At 37.5% G+C, this 21713-nt stretch overlaps 1 protein-coding gene across 1 annotated transcript in view; it reads right to left on the reverse strand.

The window, feature by feature from the left end:
* Nucleotides 1–3795: 3795 nt before the first annotated feature.
* GRK4 (G protein-coupled receptor kinase 4) overlaps nt 3796–21713 on the reverse strand; it is a 73549-nt gene continuing 55631 nt past the window's right edge. The window contains exons 10-16 of the mRNA XM_074951778.1: nt 13121–13158; nt 10928–11017; nt 9067–9275; nt 7934–8071; nt 7015–7152; nt 5574–5705; nt 3796–3849 (exon numbers count right to left, since the gene is read on the reverse strand). Of these exons, the coding sequence (XP_074807879.1) occupies nt 3796–3849; nt 5574–5705; nt 7015–7152; nt 7934–8071; nt 9067–9275; nt 10928–11017; nt 13121–13158 (799 nt within the window). The remainder of the gene's footprint in view (nt 3850–5573; nt 5706–7014; nt 7153–7933; nt 8072–9066; nt 9276–10927; nt 11018–13120; nt 13159–21713) is intronic.

A 21713-nucleotide genomic window follows, 5' to 3' on the forward strand; every position in this document is an offset into this window, starting at 1 on the left:
GAATTTGGCCCTATAAATATATATTTTAAAATGGACCTTGCAAACAATAAGAGTGCAACAACACACAAGTTAAAGAAATTTAATGAATGCTCAAATAAATTTAATTTACTGTTTAGGTAAATGAAAGAGGTGCTCATTTGGAAAGCTATGAAAATTTGACAATTTATCTGACAAGACACAGCAGCCTTTGGGATAAGGAAAAAAAGATGGTACTTCTCACTTCAGATAAAATGAGATATAGCATCTTCCATCCACAGATCTACAAGCATTACAATGTTAGACCTCAACACTACTTTACAGTAGATAGCATGCACATTTTAGAGAGGTTTATACAGATTAGTCATTTGCTAAAGGTTAGATTCTGACATAGTTAGGAATAAAACCCAGGAATCTTGACAGCTAGACCCTTGCTCAAAACATTAGACTTTAGATAAAACTCCCATTTATAAAAACAACATGCTGTTGCTTGAAAAGAATGCCCCTTTACCAATGGCCTAAAATTTCCACAGGTGCCAAAGGTTTAAACAATTATGATTAAAAACTAAATTTTCCTTGTTTGCCCAAATGTGAACAATATTTCCTTTTTTGAGCAAATTTACAGTAGGTATGTGTTGATCCATATTAAGAATGAACACATCAATGGGTGGGAGTGCAGTAGGAAGTAGCAGTAATGTTCATCTGATTGAGATGTTAAAAACTAGAACAGGACAGGACAGCCAATTCTTTTGAAAGGTTGCTTGTAAACATAGCCTCTCTCCCTGAGGGAGGCCCAAGAGTGGGCAGGGCATCCTCCCAGCCAACTGGTGTCATTAACTGTCAGTCAGTAAGGAACTGCAATTTTTTTTTCTTAATTGGTGGAACTGAGAGAACAGAAGCATAGTTTAGGTTACAATTGCCCTAATTTTGAAACTTTGCTTATACAGATACTTTTTTAGTTACACCACAAGGTCCAAATTCTGCAGGAGTGCCTGAGCACAGGTCCCACTGAAGTCAATGGAAGCCTTGCATGCATCTTGCCTTGTTTTCCCAACTTAGGTGAGTAATGACTAAGAACTCAGATTATTGAGAAGGGTTGATGTCACTTGCTATTTACTATGGATAGTTATAAGAAGTCACTGTTGTACTTTCTGCAAATCTTTCAGTTCTCCAACATTTTTAACACTCTTATTTCCTTAGCTGCTGTCCTGTGTTATGGAAATATAACTTTGTTTAGATCAGATAGAGTAAGGGTGTTATAGTAGTTGATTTCCTAATTAAGGTATTGTCTATATAAAAAAAGATAGTATCTTATTTGATTTTGAGAGCTTGACATGCATGGCAAATAAAAATATACTATTTTCTTTACTCTATTTAAAGCGGATACCTGTGGTTTCATCATTTAAAACCTCTCAGGCTGGGGCCATGGTATTCTTGCCCAACTTGCTCTAAACTGCTATTAAGTCCATACGTCACTCCATATGTCCACCATTGTTATGTTACCTTTGTATCACTACACTAAAAACCAGAAGTTTTAACGTAACATTTATATTAATCAAATCAGAGAAGTAAAACCACTGTTCTCTATCTGGTAAATGTCCCAAATTGTCCAATGGTTATGCCCTTACTCCTATATCCCTAGCCTCTCTGTCTCCCTCTGCTCCTGTGTGCACCATCCCAGCTCATGCTCATTCTCCATCTGAGTCTATCCACACTCCAATCCCCTGGCTCCTGTCCCCTTCGTCCTCTGCTTCCCTAAGCCTCTGGTTCCTGCAGCCCCCTCACATTCCTTCTTGCCCCCATTTCCCACTTCTGTGCATTCCAATGTGGCCATTTTCTACTTCTCCATACTACCTGGGTGCCAGCAATGGGAGTATTGAGAGCACAGGAGAGTCTCCCTGATTTCAGTTCATGTGCCCATGGGTTACAACTACCCCCAGCAGCCAGGAGCAGCATTTGCAGGAAAAGTCCTGTTCTGAGCCTTGGGTTGAAGCATGCTCAGTTGCTCTGTGCAAATGGCATATATGCAGTCCATTTGTCACACAGGAGCTGTGAAGGGAATGGAGCATGCTCAGCGCAGATGGAATCTTCAGAAAATTTAGCTGTCAAGGAAGTCTCTGAGCATGCACAAACTTCAATTTTTCTAAGGCTTATAACTTGGTCAAATATGGGTAAGTTTTTCTGGGGATGGCAAAGGCACATTCCTGACTCTGGGGTAAACTGCGCTGCCCAGATTTCAAGTTCCTGATCCAACGTGTGGAAACACTACAGCCTCTCAATGAAACAGTTGTAAGAATATTTATAACATGGGCAAAATGTGTTGTCTGGATCTTAATGTGATCTTAGAAACATCTGAACAATTTTAGTAGGTAGATAGAAAGAGAGTCAGGCAGACATCTGGGTTGGATAGGTTCAGCCAAGAAGGTTAAAATTTGGCAAAGTTATAAGCAACAAAAAACCGGTGTCTTATAATGGGAAGTCTTGAACAATCATATCTACAGGCAGCAGTACCAGTTCCACCTTTATGAAAGAATATCAGTGGGGCTTGTTTCTTATGGAATTATTCTTTTTTGATGTGTTTAAGAGTTCATACAGAAAGATTCTTAATTATTAGTTTTATTTTTACTCAGTAGTCATGATCACAGTCAACGCTGTCATCAAAATGTAAGAATCTACAATAGCAATAAGCAAGGAGGTATTGTGTGGTAGATCAGATCATATCATTTCGTGATTCTGACTTACCAGCACATGCTATAAATGAAAGCCTATAGCATGGAGTTGTCTAACAATCGCAGGGAAAAAAGTTCTGTCCACAGTGCTTAGGGAAATCCTGTTAGCAATAACCATGAAATATTCAAAACATAGTCAAGTTGTATAGCTGGCATGGTTCTAATTCCAGTGTAGACAAAGGCCTTACTCAGATAAGCTATATCTCAAGTTGGGAAGGGGAAAGCTATGGACCAAAATCATAAATTACTACTTCTAAAAAAAATCTGGAATTCTTGTTATGTTCACTCCTGACAAAGATATGAATAGAAAGGCAATTATTCTAAAAAGATACAGAGAAATGATTTATCTTTCTGATAAATGGGGGAATATATATATACACATACTTAGTCAGAAATCTATTACTGTCTCTGATATCAACATTTGGAGAAATTAAGTTTGTTGCAAAAACAAGGCAATACATATTACACACAATATACAAAACAAGAACTACTTGAGACAAACAAATAGTCTTTAAATCCAAACTTGTAAGAAGTATTTTACAGAAACCGGTCACAGTGCACTGAACTCATTCCTTCTTTTCCTTGCAGTTTCATTTTAAATGACTTGGGAACTACATTAGGGTGCAATCTAACAGCAAACAGAAATGAAGTGTTATTAACACCAGAAATATTAATACTAATCAGTATGACAAGTCTACTGTTGAGAATAAACCTAAATAATATTCTGAGGAATAAGAAACATAGTGCCATTCAGTAGAGTTGCCAGGAACAACAACAAAATCATCCCCAAAGCCAAGTAACATCCATATCACAGATAGCATAAGTTTCTGTACTTTAAAACCCTTAAGTATTTCCAGATTCATTCCAGTTAAAATACATAATATATCACACACTTACACTTAAGTGGCACTCATGGCTTTTTTACAATAAAGATTTAGTGAAAATATACATCTTAACACTTCAAACTAAAGTACAAATATACAATATCTGAAAGCCCATACATAATTTTTTAAATTTATAATACACTTTACATAGATAAAAACATTCAGAGTTCATTCATCCTTTTATTTTTGGACTATAATTCTCTGATTTAGAGTCTAGAGGACTCCTCTTCATCATCAATGTAACCAGATTTAAAACAGACCTGAGAAAGAGACAAGACAAAATGGCTGCATTTAGTTAAATAAGTAGCACAGCTGGTGTTTTGTGGCTGATTTGTTTTTTTGTTTGTTTGTTTGTTTTAAATAGAGTCCATATAATTTTTCTGCTAAATAAGTAGTTTTGTGGATATCAAAAGGAAGCAGCAGGCACCTCGAACCAAAGCTCAGACCATTTTCACTTCGTCTAACTTTATTTTAATTCTTTCCTTGTGAAGTCAGTAATAGAAGACAAGATTTATAAACAGTATTTCATAGCCAATTGAAGGACCTCAACCCATAAAACATTTGCAAACATTCTTCATCAATACAAAGCCCAGTTTTTGAGGATAGCTTAGGCAAAAGAAAAATTATAATCAGCAATAAGAATGCAAAGTAAAACTGAGGTCAAAAGACCAACATTTTGACTGCAACCATGCTAGCCTAGGAACTATTGGTACATTTGCAAATTAGTTTTCATTCACCAGATGGGCTAGCACAGTGCCTGCAAAAGCTGAAGACAGTATTTTGTTATGTAGTCTCCTGTATATCAGCCAGAGACAACTGTACTGGATGAATCAGTAACAAAATGTCATATTACTGTGTAAATTAGCCTACATATTTTGGTTCTATGTTTTAAGGCCTCAGTGGATTTTCTGATACTTGGACAGTGTAGGTATTAAAATATTTCTTCTTTTATATTTTTTCATATGAATAGCTGAATGTTCACATTCAGTGGAAACAGTTTCAAATCAAAATAATGCAGATGTATAGTCTTCCCTCAGTGTAGATATCTAGCTCTGAATAACTTAAATGGGAATCATGCATAGGCAGCCAAAGAAGACTAGATTCCTGAATAACGTATAATCGGGTAACACATCATTCCTAGGTTAAAAACAAACTGGAAATTTTCTTATAGGTACAGATCAAATATATTTTCTAAAAATGGAACTCTGTTGTTTTTCCTTGCTTAAAGTGTCTTTTTTATTGTAACCAAAAGGTCAGTTCACACCAACATTCAAATGCCCAACTGATGACAAAAATGTTTAATATGCAATTATATTGCACAGCTATATTGTAGATGCTTCATGATTTGTTCCTAGCAATTTAAAGTAACTAAATCTCTATTGAAAGCCAACATTACTTCTATGGTTCTTTACTGGGATGAACTCATCCTTCTCAAAACAATTTCACTCCGAATTTGTATGTGCTGGTCTGCATGTGGAACACACTAACAAACAGCCTATATCGTTCAAATCTATATGCAACAGACTATATTAAGACAAACTATGTTTCTCATGTCTTTTATGATAAATATTTTGGGGTACAATTCCTAAAGATTGGTCAATTTTAAGATATTTTAATATATTTATTAAACATTAGGTCTTAGAAGTGGAGTCAACTTGTTGTTTGGGAGATGGTGTAGCTATACATGGGTTTCCCAGTGAACAACAACTTATCTCAAAATCTACACACCCTTAAAATATCCTGATGTTTGTCTCCTAACATTTTTTTCTTCGGAGTCACTGTCCATTCAGTGATCATATCAGACATCGACATTTAGTCCAATCTACAGTTTTGATGATTTTTTTCCATTATAAGCCTTTTTTATGCATAGTGAGAGATGATCATTTGATAAACATTTTAAATTAATTTAAAAAGCAAAGGCAAAAAAGTAATTATATATTTGTATTGTATAAGAAAAACAAAAAGCCATAGGCAGTACTCTTACCCCTCTCCTGAAGAGTCTGTGAAAGAAGCCTCTCTTTGGTCTAGGAGTATCTTTGCTCGTATCTAGGTCTGTTGACAAGGTGACATCAGTTTCATATATATTGAGTTCTTGAAAGCATTCTGTTTCAATCATCTACATGGAAAGAGAAGAGATACAAATGAAAAACTCAGTCATATAAAGACCTCCAGACATTATTCCAGTTCATGTAAGTTAAGAGTGGCCGGTGGGCTAATGGCAAGTTGCCAGCATAACAACTGGATTCTTTGCTGAACCAGGGCCACATAGAGGAAGACACAAAGTAGCTTTAACCACCTTTGTTCAACCTAAAAGGTATTTTATTTTACAATTAGTCCCCAAAAGCCAGCACGGCTGCCAGGGATCAGCCGGAGACAGCTGCTTTCCTTACCACACCATCTTTATTGCACAGGCCAGTCCACTGGATTTATGGCTCCTTTGTGACAGTGATCAGGCAAAAAGCAGACACAGCATAAACATAAATCTGGGCCCTTATGTGAAGAAACTAAGACCAGCTTTCTATAATTCTTGCTTGAACCATAACATAAAAGCACTCATATAAGTATACCCCACATCCCCCCACCCCACCCCACCCCACCCACACACACACACTTACACTTCGCTGCTGAAATTTCCATTGCCCAAACTGCAACATGCACAACTTCTTGAACTGGAACTGGATTTAATCCATGCCAGATACATAAACATGGATATCTCTTTCTCCCTGTTTCAGGGCAGCCTAACCTGGAGCAGGTGAAGCTGCATATGAAGTCTCATTAATTACAATCAATCCAGTGTGCCCGCCACATTGGTAGGGCGAATTAACTCTAAACATGGTCCTAAATGAATTCATTCATTAGTCAGTTTGGAATACTTATTTAGGAAGCAATATCAAGTAATGTTTGACTAAAGTAATAACTGCTTTTCTGAAAGCCTAGAGCAAGGAGAGTCCACAGAGTTCTACACTGTGGCTCTTGGCTGTTCTCAACATGAATACACAGGTAAGATCTATTTGAGATGCCTGTAAAAACAGCTAACGTTGAGTACATTTATTTTTTTGTACTTTGAATGGCACTCCTTCAAGTCCCACTGTTTTGAATGATAATATTAGAAATCTTTCAGAGACAGGGTAAAAACAAGAAGTGTGCTCATTGTAGCGGATGCTATTGTTTTCTAGGCAGCATTCACTAAAGCATAGGGTGGTGCAGCTTCCATCTGTTCAATTTTATGCAAGTTACATGTGGCTCTTGGACTCCTGTCAAATCGTCAGTGGGACTGTTGGGAACATTCTGGAGCAAATGCTTGAAGTAAAAAGGAAGTTTCATTATAAAGTCTGGTTAAGGAAGTTAAACAGTTTTGTTTAAACATTTTTAAATGTTCATTATTGTTACACTAACACAAACAGGACTTGTTCAAAGTACAGTACCTCATTTTGCCAAGGGATTGAGACACAGCCTGTAACAAATTTGGAATAGAAATCATCATCTGTATTATCCAGGTTCACGCCTTTTACTGTGGAGAATTGCTCTATATCCAAGACATCCTTACAATACACCGCACGTGGCTGCAATATGAAACAATGATTGCTTCTTTGAGATAATTTTTATTTTCAGAGAAAATTGGGCAATTAAAAAAAAATATCTTCAGTTCACATTGTTTCCTATTCACTATTTATTTACCTGAACACTGAAAGGATACCACTACACCCTCTAGACTAGTACAGCTTAACCAGTGGTGTGAGACCTGTAGGGGGTCATGAAAGGACACCCAGTGGGTTGCATGCAACCAAGAGCAGCAAAATTAATGGTCACTAGGAGCCATGGGGAGCCCTAACAAAGGAAGTACTATAGCAGCTTGCTCCCTCTCACTTCCTGAGGCTGTGGTAGTTGACTCCTGCTCTGCCCACTCACTCCCAATCCCAGAGATGTTTCTCAGTGCCCAACCTTCATTTGTCAGGACAGGGGAAGTAGTGATTTAAAGAGCTGGGGAACCAACTTCACAGCCCCTTGGAGCTGTACTTTATTCCATGGATCTCAAAACCCTTTACAAAAGGAAGTGCCATATAAATAGCTAAATATCATCATTAAACAACACTGAATTACATTTGCATTGTGTTGCCCATTTAAATAATTTTGTTAGGACTCTCTGGAGATAGGACTCTCCTAAGTCTTTGCACAAAATTCAGGTCAATCATCTACAAATATTGCCACCTCCCTATTCAACCCCTTTTGCAGATAATAACTAGCTTCTGCACCCTTCCTATTTTCCAGTGCAAATTGATTTAATTAGCATAGAAGTATATTGTGTCTATTTAAGTACTAGACACATCTGTCTCATCTACTTACATCTGGTAAAAACGGAGGTTCTAACATGTTTGCTTCCAGTCTCTTGAAGTTAATATTCTTGAAAATGGGATGCTGCTTTACAGCAGCAGCTCCATCTCCAGTGCACCCCAATCTTTCCTTTGGATCTTTGGCAAGTAACTGCACAGACATAGCGAACAGATCATTGAATTCGTCCTTTATACATGCCCTTTTAAAGTTATCTTTACAGCATTTTTCAATAGAAAAATATATATTAGTTTTATTTGGCTCCTTTGCTTACTGAAATCTGCAATTGAAAGCTGTACCAAAATGTTAACTTTTAAAGAACTGGAAATCTGAAATATGTGGCTTAAGAGCATTAAAGTATTTTCATTAGACTAGTTTAAATTAAAAACATTCTGTTTTTTAATTATTATAGATTCTACCCATAGAGATAACTTAGCAGCTCATTAAACATACTTATGTTTATATGCTTGGTGATCATATATGCTTTGCCACATATCTCGCTTTTCTCAAATGCAGATCTAAAATTGGTACAGTATCTTACTAATTCTAGACAAGACATTTTTGTAAATCAACCAGAACAGATATATATTATAAATATTTTTCTAAAGAACTCTTCAACTGTGTAACTGCATGTTATCTACCACATTTAACTGGATTTTACTTCAATCGATAAAGGTTAAAAAAAAATCATGCTGTCCTATTATGTGGTCTTTTTCTTTACACAAGAGAACTACTATGCTGCTTTTCTATCACATCTTCCCCATATTAAATCCCAGGGTTTTTGTCTTGAGAAGGCTTAACTCTGCCCTTGGTTATGCTATGTTCAAACTGGTTTAGCTTGAGGATATGGACTACTACACTTATAAAGTACACCATTTTGTAAGCTACGCTGCAACAAACATGATCTTCCTTCAAGCATTAAGAGAAGTCCTCAGTTCCTAAGTCTGACAACAACAGCATGGAATTGTTTATGGACTTCTATCACATCAATCGTTGAATCACAAAAAGAGATGAAAACGACCTATGCAGGTCACCTAAGCCATGAAGTATGAAAAATTTCCAACATAATAAAGACACTAAAATTTAAAATTTCAGCTCTTTAAAGAGTTAGAAATTTAATTTCCAAACCTCTACGTCTCTTCACCCACCATCCTGCAGATGGATTTTGTCTCCTCTGAGAATTTGTCCGAGTACACTTCCTGGTCTTCCTTCACTCTTCGCTCTATCTCATTCACTTTGACCTTTTCCTTACGCTTCCTGAATGGTGATTGTCCCTGAATCATTTCATAAATTAGGCAGCCAAGACCCCACCAGTCAGGGCTGAATGTATAGCTTTCATTGTTGAGGATTTCTGGAGCTACCAAAAATAAAAAAATAGAAAGATTCATGTGTTTTAGTTGTTTTCCATTATTTGATCAGTAAAACAAATCCACTAAGCTAACATTGCACTCTGCCTAAAAAGAGACTGTACAGTAATAGTCGATGTCCAGAGTTACAGAAAGTCCTTATTCCCATATTAAGCGCTTTTTTGCTCAGCTAACTGTAGGTCTTTAATTGCTTCTTTTCTAAATCAATATGAGCCTTGAGCCATTTTTTAAAAGAAGGTAAAATTTTCACAAGCTAAGCACCTAAGATTTAGGAGTCCAAGCCACATTTTCAAAAGTGACTTATGCACTTAGGAGCCTAGAGTCTAACTGAATGTCAATGAGATTTAGGTGCTTTTGAAAATTTTACCCAGAATAATTAACTTTTTGAGATGGCTATATATAAAATTTAATTTTGTAGTTTTATCAGACATGACCTTGTGAAGCTGGCAGACCAGGTGCCAGCTCATGCCAAGGTCCCTAAGCCTCACTGAACACTTTCAAGTGCATCGCTGGAAACCAGCCTTGCTTACTTGTTTGTTAGCACTATCAGAATAAATATTAGAGTTATAACAATGCGTTTAGACTTTATGGAATGTTTGTAGGATGCTGCATGCATTAATCCTACTTATATCTGTATCCCATGTTATAAGGTAACGTTTAAACATTTTCTCTGTAACTATAAAAATATTTGTTAAGACTGTAAATTTCCCACAGTCAGGAGACAAGCATTACCATGTGTGAAATATTAGTTTACCCCAAGAGGTGTTATTTCCTGGCCATCTGGAAGGACTGCTGAATCCAAATGGGCCATTTTGGAACACAGACTTTGTCAATTGTCCCCCCACCCACCCACAAAGAGGTTATGTGCAGGAGCGCTCATCCTATCAGCTTGGATTCTATGGTGAGGGGGGATAAAAATCCCTGACAAGGAGAAACTGGATTTTTTATGCTGTCTGGACTCTCAGGGACAAATATTCCTAAACCTAAGCAAGAGATCCCCATGCTGCCTGGCATGGGTCAGCCTGAAAGGCCATGCAGAGCTGCTTATTATAGAAGCTTATAGTACCTTTTTAACCCTAAGACTAACTCATTTGTGTACATGTTTTTTAACCTTGTTAAAAAAAGAACTCTTATTTTCTTAGTTAATAAATCTTTAGTTAGTTTATTACAGGATTAACTACAGGCATTGTACTCTGATCTCAGCCCAAAGACTACTGACCTGAGGTAAGTGACTAGTCCTTTGGGACTGGAAGTAACCTGAATATTCTGATTTTTGGTATAAAATGACCATCTATCACATACTTGCCTGGGTGGCAAGATAGACTGGAATGCCCAAGGGGACTGTCTGTGTCTGCATAGTAAGACTGGTTATTGTGCTAGTAGTTCACACTTGTTACCGGGTTGGTGAAATCTAATTATATAATATACAGTCTGCCCTGCTTTTTGACAGTCTGCCCAGAGGCTGGAACCATTACAGACAGCATGACACACCTATTCACATACTGTACCCTTTCTTCACACTAAGAATGTCCCAAAACCAAATCAAACCCAGTATGATTCTGTATTCTAGAGTCACCTATACTTAAGCAAGTGTAATCGACCTCACTAGTATGGTTTAGCTAGATAAAGACATTTTACATACCCATGTATCCAACTGTTCCAACCCGCCCTCGGACTGTTTCTCTTTCTGGGATCTGCACAGCTAATCCAAGATCTGAAATCCTGATGTGTCCTATTTACATTGAAATTAATTGCACAAATTCAACAAGGAATAAAATATTAGCATTTTCAAATATATGGGATTTCCATAATATCCTTCACCCTCCATCCCCCCGAAAAAGAAAAAAAAAATCACTTATTAGGCCTAAGACATTACCTACACCGATGGAAGGGCTTCTTCCATGGGCATAGGTAGTATATCTCCCCAAGAGGCGGTATTTAGTTCAACCGAAGAATTCTTCGGTGTACCTAGCGCTGGTCTATAAGGGGGGTTAGGTTAGTATGGCTACATCTATGAGGGGTATGGATTTTTCACACCCCTGACAGACTACGCGATCCTGAAGTAAATTCCACACCCCCCAAGAGACATAGCCATAAGCTCTTTAATCAGTTTCATCAAAAAACACGTTTGTGTGGTCTTATCCTTCCATTTAACAAATTGGAAAAAAATGAGGCACAGAACTAATATGCTCAAGTTCACACAAGAAATTTGTGGCTGAGCATGGAACAGAATACTTCACATGAAAACATGACTGTAGGCTGAATAGGCTTTATGAGTTTCCATTTCAACTCCTATGTTTATTCAGCAGCCACAGGAATGGCAATATAGTATCATATTTAAGTCTTATTCTACTGTATTAAGCTTCTTGACTTCTTAGCAGAACGTTGGCGCTTGCTCCATTTCCTTCCTTACATGAGAGACTATGCAAAATTATCAGTTTCCTCTCGAAGACATTGTAATAAGTAGAACAGAGTGAAAACCAGAATATCCATCCCACAGGAAATTCTGATATTTCAACATTTGTTTCACATACTGAATCAAAATTTTTCAAAGAACAAGTTCCAAATCAAAAATTTTTGAAAGTGTAAAATTAAATTAAATATTTTCAAGTCAGTTCAACATTAAACTGCATCAGCCAATGGTTCTGCAATGCCTCAAGGAGTTGTAATTCAGGTGTGTCATGCCCTTATTCCTCTGCATAGGCCAGGCTCCCTAATCAGATTACAGCTACTATGATACACTACACTCATTTAACTCCCATAAGGCACCATGTTGCTTGGTGAGAGGGGAGACCACAGTGCATCATCGGAGAGAGTCCACCCACGGAGCCAATTCCACAGGGAAAAATGGGAGCAACACAAATTACCCAAACCACAACTTTCACGAGATACTGTGTCACCATAGGTAGTTGCAGCTCAATGTTGAACTGACTCAAAATTAAATATTTTGGTTCAGTTCAACAAACCAAAATATTTTGATTTGGGTTGGATGTATTCCTAACAAACTAATTGATTTTTGTGCTAGGGGATAAAAATCAAAATAATCAGGCAAAAATCTAAATTTTGCCACACACACAAAAAAATCAGTTCGGTAGAAATTGTATTTTCCACTGAAAAAATCATTTAAATGGAAAATTTCCAACCAGCTTTAGTAATAAGAAAAAGAAAACACATTTTGATAGCTTTTAGGACAGGGGCAATGTCTTCATACATGTTTGTACAGTGCCTAGAATAGTAGGGCAATCTCAGTGCAGGTCTCTAAGCTTAACTGTAGTATGAATATTACATAATTTTGCATAGAGCATTTAGAAGCAACTGATAAAAATGAAGAATATCATATATAAATTAGCACACAAGTGGAAGATCCTAGATACAAACTAGACTTTCACAAAAAATTCTTGTAAATGGGAAGACGGTGATAAAAATAGATTTTATATAAATGATGATGCCCCATTTTGTAAGTGTCTCAGACTAAGTCTTTTACTCCTGGGGGAAATCTGTGCTACTGTGCACACCTGTATGAATCCTTGTTTGCAGAATTCAGGAAAAATTGTCTTCCAGTCAACCCTGTGAAGACCTCAATTAGCTACATTAGATCCAGTACTAAAAGCTGTCTGAAAGAATCAAAGAATGAAATTGCAGTGTGTTCTATTACTTTCGGTAAAGCAAGAACAGCTAATTTTTTCCCACTCATATAAGCACACTTGCATGCTAATATTTTATTATGTCTAGTATTATAGAGAAATTGCTAAATCCCCTTAAATTTCTTTGCACTGTACTCAGAATACATTTACACGTTTTTAGTGTACATGCCAAGAAGTTTATGTTTATTTACCACGGTCATCAAGGAGAATATTTTCAGGCTTCACGTCTCTACAAAGCAAAAACAAAACAAAAACCAAGTTATCTACAAAGGAAAATTATAGCCACTATCAGGTGTAGTTTTTGCAGAAACTACAAAATTGCTTTCCTTACAAAAGCGGGACTTACGTGTGAAGAGACTATAAGAATCTCAAGTTTTGCAACTTTATCTTTTATAATACATATTTAAACAAAAACCTGATGAACTATAGATTAGGAAGCTTAACAGTAGAAATTTTAGAAACTGATCCCTTCCCCCCCTGCAGAAGACTATGATGAATCCAAAACAAAATTTCCCTGGAAAATGTTGACTTTGGGGGGATGGAGGAAAATCTAAACACATCAACACACACACACACACACACTTTAGGCAAAACCCTGGTGTTCAGTGTTTTGACAGAAAAGTTGACTTTTCTTTGGAAAGCAGATACTCTTCAGGAAAAATTTAATGTAGCTGATTTGCAATGAAACATTGGGTTTTCAGCTACATTAAATTTTTTTAACTTGAATCTGATCCCAGTATAGGTAGAGAGGAAAGTTTTCAACCAGCCCTAGTCAAGAGATCTCTCTACCTATATTGGTATCAGATACATGACAGCTACTACCATTTTAAAAATACATTTGTTGTAAACAACATTCTTATAGATTCGTAGATATTTAGGTCAGAAGGGACCATTATGATCATCTAGTCTGACCTCCTGCACAACGCAGGCCACAGAATTTCACCCACCACTCCTACAAAAAAAACCTCACACCTATATCTGTGCTATTTGCTATCTGTGCAAATCGTAGTTTAAAGACTTCAAGGAGCAGAGAATCCTCCAGCAAGTGACCCATGCCCCATGCTACAGAGGAAGGCGAAAAACCTCCAGGGCCTCTTCCAATCTGCCCGGGAGGAAAATTCCTTCCCGACCCCAAATATGGCCATCAGCTAAACCCTGAGCATATGGGCAAGATTCATCAGCCAGCTACTACAGAAAATTCTTTCCTGGGTAACTCAGATCTCACCCCATCTAATAGCCCATCACAGGCCATTGGGCCTATTTATGAATATTTAATTACCAAAACCATGTTATCCCATCATACCATCTCCTCCATAAACTTATAGAGTTTAATCTTAAAGCCAGATAGATCTTTTGCCCCCACTGCTTCCCTTGGAAGGCTATTCCAAAACTTCACTCCTCTGATGGTTAAAAACCTTCGTCTAATTTCTAGTCTAAATTTCCTAGTGGCCAGTTTATATCCGTTTGTTCTTGTGTCCACATTGGTACAGAGCTTAAATAATTCCTCTCCCTCTCTGGTATTTATCCCTCTGATATATTTATAGAGAGAATCATATCTCCCCTCAGCCTTCTTTTGGTTAGGCTAAACAAGCCAAGCTCCCTGAGTCTCCTTTCATAAGACAAGTTTTCCATTCCTCGGATCATCCTAGTAGGAATGGAATAGCTTGCATAGCTTCCCTAACGTACATGGACAGGGATTTTTCTCCCGGGCCCGTCCCACCTCACAGAGCCCTAGAGCCCGGGCTCTGGCCAGAGCCCAACGCCTACACTGCAATTAAACAGCTGGTTAGCCTGAACCCCACAAGCCTGAGTTAGCTGGCATGGGCCAGCTATGGGTGTCTAACTGCAGTGTAGACATACCCCTCAACTCCCTCTGCAGTTTCACCTGGGTTAGCTGTGTGTTTGTGTCCTACCACTGTTCTGAAGTGTGGCTTTATAATGTTAAGTAGTTGCTATTCAAGGTATCTGAATTTCATTAGTGGAGGAAGAGATTCCAAAGAATATGTCTGAGCACATGCTGATGGTAACAATCATCAGAACCCCGATTCCTGCCTATTACACAGAATGAGGAAATTGACAAAATACAACTTCAAAAGCCTACTCAATGACTCCCGTTATGTTGGATTTATCTGCATTCACTTTCTACTTAACACAAATGTCTGAAGGATTTTTTCTGCTGAACGTATTAGCAAGTTTTGCATTAAATGTACTTCAGTTTGTTAAATTAAGAACATAGAATACCGAGTATTAGGGATGTCAAGCAATTAAAAAAATTAATCGTGATTAATCGTGCTGTTAAACATAATAAAATACCATTTATTTAAATATTTTGAGTGTTTTCTACATTTTCAAATATACTGATTTCAATTATAACAGAATTCAAAGTGTACAGTGCTCACTTTATATTTATTTTGATTACAAATATTTGCACTGTAAAAAACAAAAGAGATAGTATTTTTCAATTCACCTAATACAAGTACTGTAGTACAATCTCTTTATCATGAAAGTTGAACTTAAAAATGTAGAATTATGGACAAAAAAATAACTGCATTCAAAAATAAAACAAAGTCCACTCTGCCCTATTTTTTGTTCAGCCAATCGCTCAGACAAACAAGTTTGTTTACATTTGCAGGAGATAATGCTGCCCGCTTCTTGTTCACAATGTCACCTGAAAGTGAGAACACGTGTTCTCATAGCACTGTTGTAGCTGGCGATTCATATGTCCCTTCATGCTTCAACTATGATTCCAGAGGACACGTGTCCATGCTGATGATGGGTTCTGCTCGATAACAATCCAAAGCAGTGCAGACCGACGCATGTTCATTTTCATCACCTGAGTCAGATGCCACCAGCAGAAGGTTGATTTTCTTTTTTGGTGGTTCGGGGTCTGTAGTTTCTGCTTCAGAGTGTTGCTCTTTTAAGACTTCTGAACGCATGATCCACACCTCATCCCTCTCAGATTTTTAAACAGATTCTTAAACCTTGGGTCATGGGCTGTAGCTATCTTTAGAAATCTCACATTGGTACCTTCTTTGTGTTTTGTCAAATCTGCAGTGAAAGTGTTCTTAAAATGAACAACATGTGCCAAGTCATCCTCTGAGACTACTATGACATGAAATATATGGCAGAATGTGCATAAAATAGAGCCGGAGACATACAATTCTCCCCCCAAGGAGTTCAGTCACCAATTTAATTAATGCATTATTTGTTTAATGAGCGTCATCAGCATGGAAGCCTGTCCTCTGGAATGGTGGCCAAAGCATGAAGGGGCATACGAATGTTTAGCATAACTGGCATGTAAAAATACCTTGCAATGCCGGCTACAAAAGTCCCATATGCACACCTGTTGTCACTTTCTGGTGACATTGCAAATAAGAAGTTGGCAGCATTATCTCCCGTAAATATAAACAAACTTGGTTGTCTTAGCAATTGGCTAAACAAGCAGGACTGAGTGGACTTGTAGGCTCCAAAGTTTTGCATGGTTTTCTTTCTGAGTGCAGTTATGGAACAAAAACAAAATAAATCTACATTTGTAAGTTGCACTTTCAGAATAAAGAGATTGCACTACAGTACTTGTATGAAGTGAATTGAAAAATACTGTTTATTTTTACAGTGCAAATATTTGTAATAAAAAATAAGAATATAAAGTGAGCACTGTACACTTTGTATTCTGTGTTGTAATTGAAATCAATATATTTGAAAATGTAGAAAAACATCCACAGATATTTAATAAATTTCAATTGGTATTTTATTGTTTAACAATGCAATTAAAACTGTGATTAATCATGATTAATTTTTTTCAGTTAATCGCGTGAGTTAACAGAGATTAATCGACATCCCTACTGAGTATACAAAATAGCAAAGAATTTTATTTTGTGTTGCAATTCTGTACTTAACCATAGTATGTTTTGCACTTGCCTTAAATACCATTGATAAACCATATCTTCCCAATTAAAAAAAAGATTTATAAAGACGCATAAAATGTTTGACAGGGTTCCTTCCCCACTCTGAACTTTAGGGTACAGATGTGGGAACCCGCATGAAAGACACCCTTATTCTTACCAGCTTAGGTTAAAAACTTCCCCAAGGTACAAATTTTGCCTTGTCCTTGAACCGTATGCTGCTACCACCAAGCGTTTTAAACAAAGAACAGGGAAAGAGACCACTTGGAGACATCTTCCCCCCAGAATATCCACCCCAAGCCCTACACCCCCTTTCCTGGAGAGGCTTGAGAATAATATCCTAACCAATTTGTTACAAAATCATCAGAGGCCCAAACTCCTGGATCTTGGAACAATGGAAAAATCAGTCAGGTTCTTAAAAGAAGGATTTTATTTTTTTTAAAAAAAGGTAAAAATCATTTCTGTAAAATCAGGATGGAAAATACTTTACAGGGTATTCAGATTCAAAACACAGAGGATCCCCCTCTGGGCAAAACCTTAAAGTTACAGAAAACAGGAATAAACCTCCCTCTTAACACAGGGAAAATTCACATAAAACAAAAGAAACTAATCCGCCTTGCCTGTCTTACCTATACTGGTTGCAATATTGGAGACTTGGATTAGGATGGGTTGGAGAAGATGGATTTCTGTCTGGCCTCTCTCAATCCCAAGAGAGAACAACCACGTAAACAAAGAGCACAAAACAAAAGCCTTCCCCCCCACCCCAAGATTTGAAAGTATTTTGTTCCCTTATTGGTCCTTTGGGTCAGGCGCCAGCCAGGTTAGCTGAGCTTCTTAACCCTTTACAGGTAACAGGATGTTGCCTCTGGCCAGGAGGGATTTTATAGCACTGTATACAGCAAGGTAGTTACCCTTCCCTTTATATTTATGACATTGTTAAATTATGTTTTAAATTGTTTCCACTTTTCATAGCATAAAGACAACACACAAACTAAAACAGAAAACTTAATATAGGTATAATTCTCCTTAAGAGATAATATCTAAAACCATAACAGCACAAATTTTTAATAAATTGTAATAATTGTAATAAATAAGGACAATTCTGAATAAAAGAAGATGATGCATTGAACAATTTAGATCAAATTAAATCTGGTAACACTTCAAGATTCATATTCACAAATTAACCCATTTCTTGGCAGTACATCTTCATTTCATTATTCTTAGAATAATGGTGATGTACATTTGCTCATGTTCAGGTTTTACTGAGTATATAACCAGTGAGATCAGCTAGATGCAGACTATTTAGGAGATCAACAAATCAGTGTAGTCAGTGCAATATTTTTCTTCAAGTAAATGAAGATTAAAAACAAACACATGGCAAAGGATTAAAACAATGTGATTTAAAACCATGATTTTGAACCTGTGGTCCGTGGACACCTGGGGTTCCACAGACGATGTCCAAGGGATCCATGAAAGGTAACGATGAAAATAAAGTTTCAAATTCCAGAAAAGACATTCAATTTTTCTGATCAATCAAAAGTATATGAATACCCCCACCTACCCCATCAAATCTAGAAGTGTTGTCGTTACCATAGAAGCTCACAGTTTAGTGCCTTTTCTCACACTGTGTCAAATGCCATGCCTAGCACATGCAACATTTATAATTACATTTGGTTCAGTCAGTTTTAACCCTAAGACTTCTGTGGTAGGGGCCCATGCACCACTGGTTGAATTTCCAAAGAGGTCCTCGATTTGGAATTTTTTTAGGGGTCCGCAAATGAAAAAAAAGCGTTGAAAACCACAGATTTAAGAGACTACAAAGATAATGGTGGTCAGAAGGTAGTGATTTGGAAAGCATTTCTGTTTCACATAGAGAAAGTTAAGAATATTTTTTAAAGACTGCATAAATTTTAGGCTGAAAAATCTAATCTCCTTTAAGGATTCGAATCTGTTTAGAATTTACATGCCATAGTTTACCCAAACACAGTACTCTCTGCCTAATTAGGACAACTCCCAGGGAACTGATTAAAACCTAACCATACTTAATAGCAATGACTGTTGTTTAATGGGGATAGTAATTAATTTCTGGCATGATTTTGACAGCCATTAGCTCAAGAACTACTGGAGCTACAATCCAGCTGTTGAATGGTGCCTAAGATGAGTTTCCAGGCCTGGTGGTTTACGAGATATTGGACTTCGGAGCTGATGGTGCTTTTTCTTCTTGGGCTGCTCTTATTTGAGATAGCAGCTTTTTTTTTTTATGCCATGGCAAAGTCACCATCCTTGCTGGAAACACAGGCCCCAATCCTGCATTGTGATCCCTAAGTATGTAACACTTCACTTGAATGGACCACAATATAGGATCAGGGCCGCAGCAGGCAACTTTAATGTTGGGAATGGAGACCTCATGACTGGACTTTTTTCTGCAGCCAGGGAAATGTGAGAAGATTGTAAGAGGCATAGAAGTAAAACTGGATTTTAAAAAAATAAATACTAGAAATTACACAAGGGCTGGTTCTGTGGCCATTATGTTCTACATGGAAGCACATGTATAAAAACCCAAACCATCACAAAGACTACACAAAAACCCAGCTGCACCTTAATGTTGGATAAGTGAATTAAAATCCCTGGATGAAAGGTGCTGTAAGTACAGAATATTGTTAATATTCCTGCTTAATTGGGGCACATTTCAGTGATTTAGTGATATGCAAAGGACAGAACGAGCATGAGACACGTGGTAAAGATATAAGCATCACTAAAAGCAGTTTTCAGTCCTCCTTTGCTGTGATACGTGTACAGAGTGATCCCATGTCCTGGAAAACCAGCAATGTCCTTGTTTTCAGGGCCTGTGCATGTATGTTTTTTCAAAGCAGTGTTCTGTCCCAGTTTTTGTAACCCCGTGAAGACTCTGAGCAGCTGCAGGAGTTGTTAGCCAGCAAGGCTGGACACTAGGTTATCAAGTGCAGGGACCAGCTACCAACAGGCTGGCCACATACTGCCATGTTTCCTTCCTCTTCCATGAGCATGACAGACAGATCCTCTTGAAATCCTGGACTCTTTGAGGGCTAGTGCAGTTTCCTGGTCTTGTTTACAAAAGCTCTCTCCCCCTCCTTCCCAGGCACATAATCCTATTTCAAAGATGCTCGTAACCCTACTACATTGCACCAGGAACGGGACTGTAGGAGAGAAAGGGAAGCAAGTTGTAACCCTTTCTTCCGTAAGTACAGCTTTTTCTCTTGGAAAAAATCTGGTCACCCTTATCTAGTCAGGAGATGTCAGAACAGCTTCACGACTGCTTAATCTTGGCTGTTAGCTTGCTTTTACGTGCCAACAACTTATGGTAATATGCTATGCAGAGAGTCTCACAAGCTGCCACCAAGCAGGCTCATTCGTAATGCAGGTAGTGCCCTCTGGGCTGTCCTTTAAAACACAATGGGCCCCTGTAGCTTGACAACAATATTACTATCACTCTCTAAAGAAAGAAAAGGAGTACTTGTGGCACCTTAGAGTGACTAACAAATTTATCTGAGCATAAGCTTTCGTGAGCTACAGCTCACTTCATCGGATGCATGTAGTGGAAAATACAGTGGGGAGATTTTATATACACAGAGAACATGAAACAATGGGTGTTACCATACATACTGTAACAAGAGTGATCAGGTAAGGTTAGCTATTACCAGCAGGAGAGCGGAGGGAGAAAAAAAACCTTTTGTAGTGAGGTTCCCTGCCCCTCTCCCGCCCTCCAGCTGGTAATAGCTCACCTGACCTGATCACTCTTGTTACAGTGTGTATGGTAATTTTGACCATTTAACATTTTATTTTAAAATATAAAGTTATTTGGAAATTGAATAAAATAAATTGAAATTTGCTGTGTTTCAGTGTTAGTGAATCTGCATTTTTTTTTTTGCCAAAAACAAAACAAAAAAACCGATGACTTTCAGTCAAAAAGTTTCACTCTGTCATTGGTGATGACCAAGGTGTCCTAATAAAGAAAATTATATTGGTTCAAGTTAATCCTGCCACTTTAGAGATTAAGAAACGAACAGAACACCACAATGCTTTCAGCTCCTCCTGAAGGAATTACATTAGCAACTGAAGATAAAATCATTCCCAGAAGTGTGTAGACATTGATTCTGGACATACAACAATGAATTTTGGCACTGCAAGTTGCTGTATAGGTTTAAGAGCAATTCTGGTTAAGCAAAATGTGTTAAGATCAGTTCAGTTTTCTTCCATTGCACACTACGGGCCCATCTGCGCTGAGAAACTCAATTTTAAGAGTGTTGAGCACCCTCACTGAACTCCATTTAAAGTGAATAGAAGCTACAAGAGTTTGTGAGTTCTGGAAAGTCAGGCTTTAGATAATTATACTAGATAAACAGCAGTAAAACCAATCTGGACTACAACATAACATTACTATTATTCGTATTATCGGACTGCCTAGGAGTCCCAGTCATGGATCAGGCCCCATTGTGCTAGGCACTGTATGAACACAGAACAAAATGACAATCCCTGTTCCAAAGAGATTACAATCTTGATCCTGTTCCAGTTTTCAAGATCAGTTCTTGAAAAGTTTTTAAAGTGAAAAATGTTGCAGTTTTATTGTGTGTTAAGAATGGAGCTGAAGTTAACAGTTAATGGCCTCCAGAATGCTTTCCATGTAGCTAAAGGAGGAGCGCACTGTTTCATAAATCTATTGATGAACATTCCTCCCGTCCCAACCAAGTACAAGTCACCACTGGAAAATTCTTGTGATAGGTTATTGAAATAAAGTGGGCACAGTCCACTATCTAAAAAGAGGATGATTTTTTCAATGTAGGTATGTATGCCTAAACAAGGTAATGCTACTGATTTCAATTTGATTCATATCAGGGATTACTCA

The sequence above is a fragment of the Natator depressus genome, chromosome 4 (assembly GCF_965152275.1).
Source record: "Natator depressus isolate rNatDep1 chromosome 4, rNatDep2.hap1, whole genome shotgun sequence".
In the NCBI taxonomy this organism is placed as follows: domain Eukaryota; kingdom Metazoa; phylum Chordata; order Testudines; family Cheloniidae; genus Natator; species Natator depressus.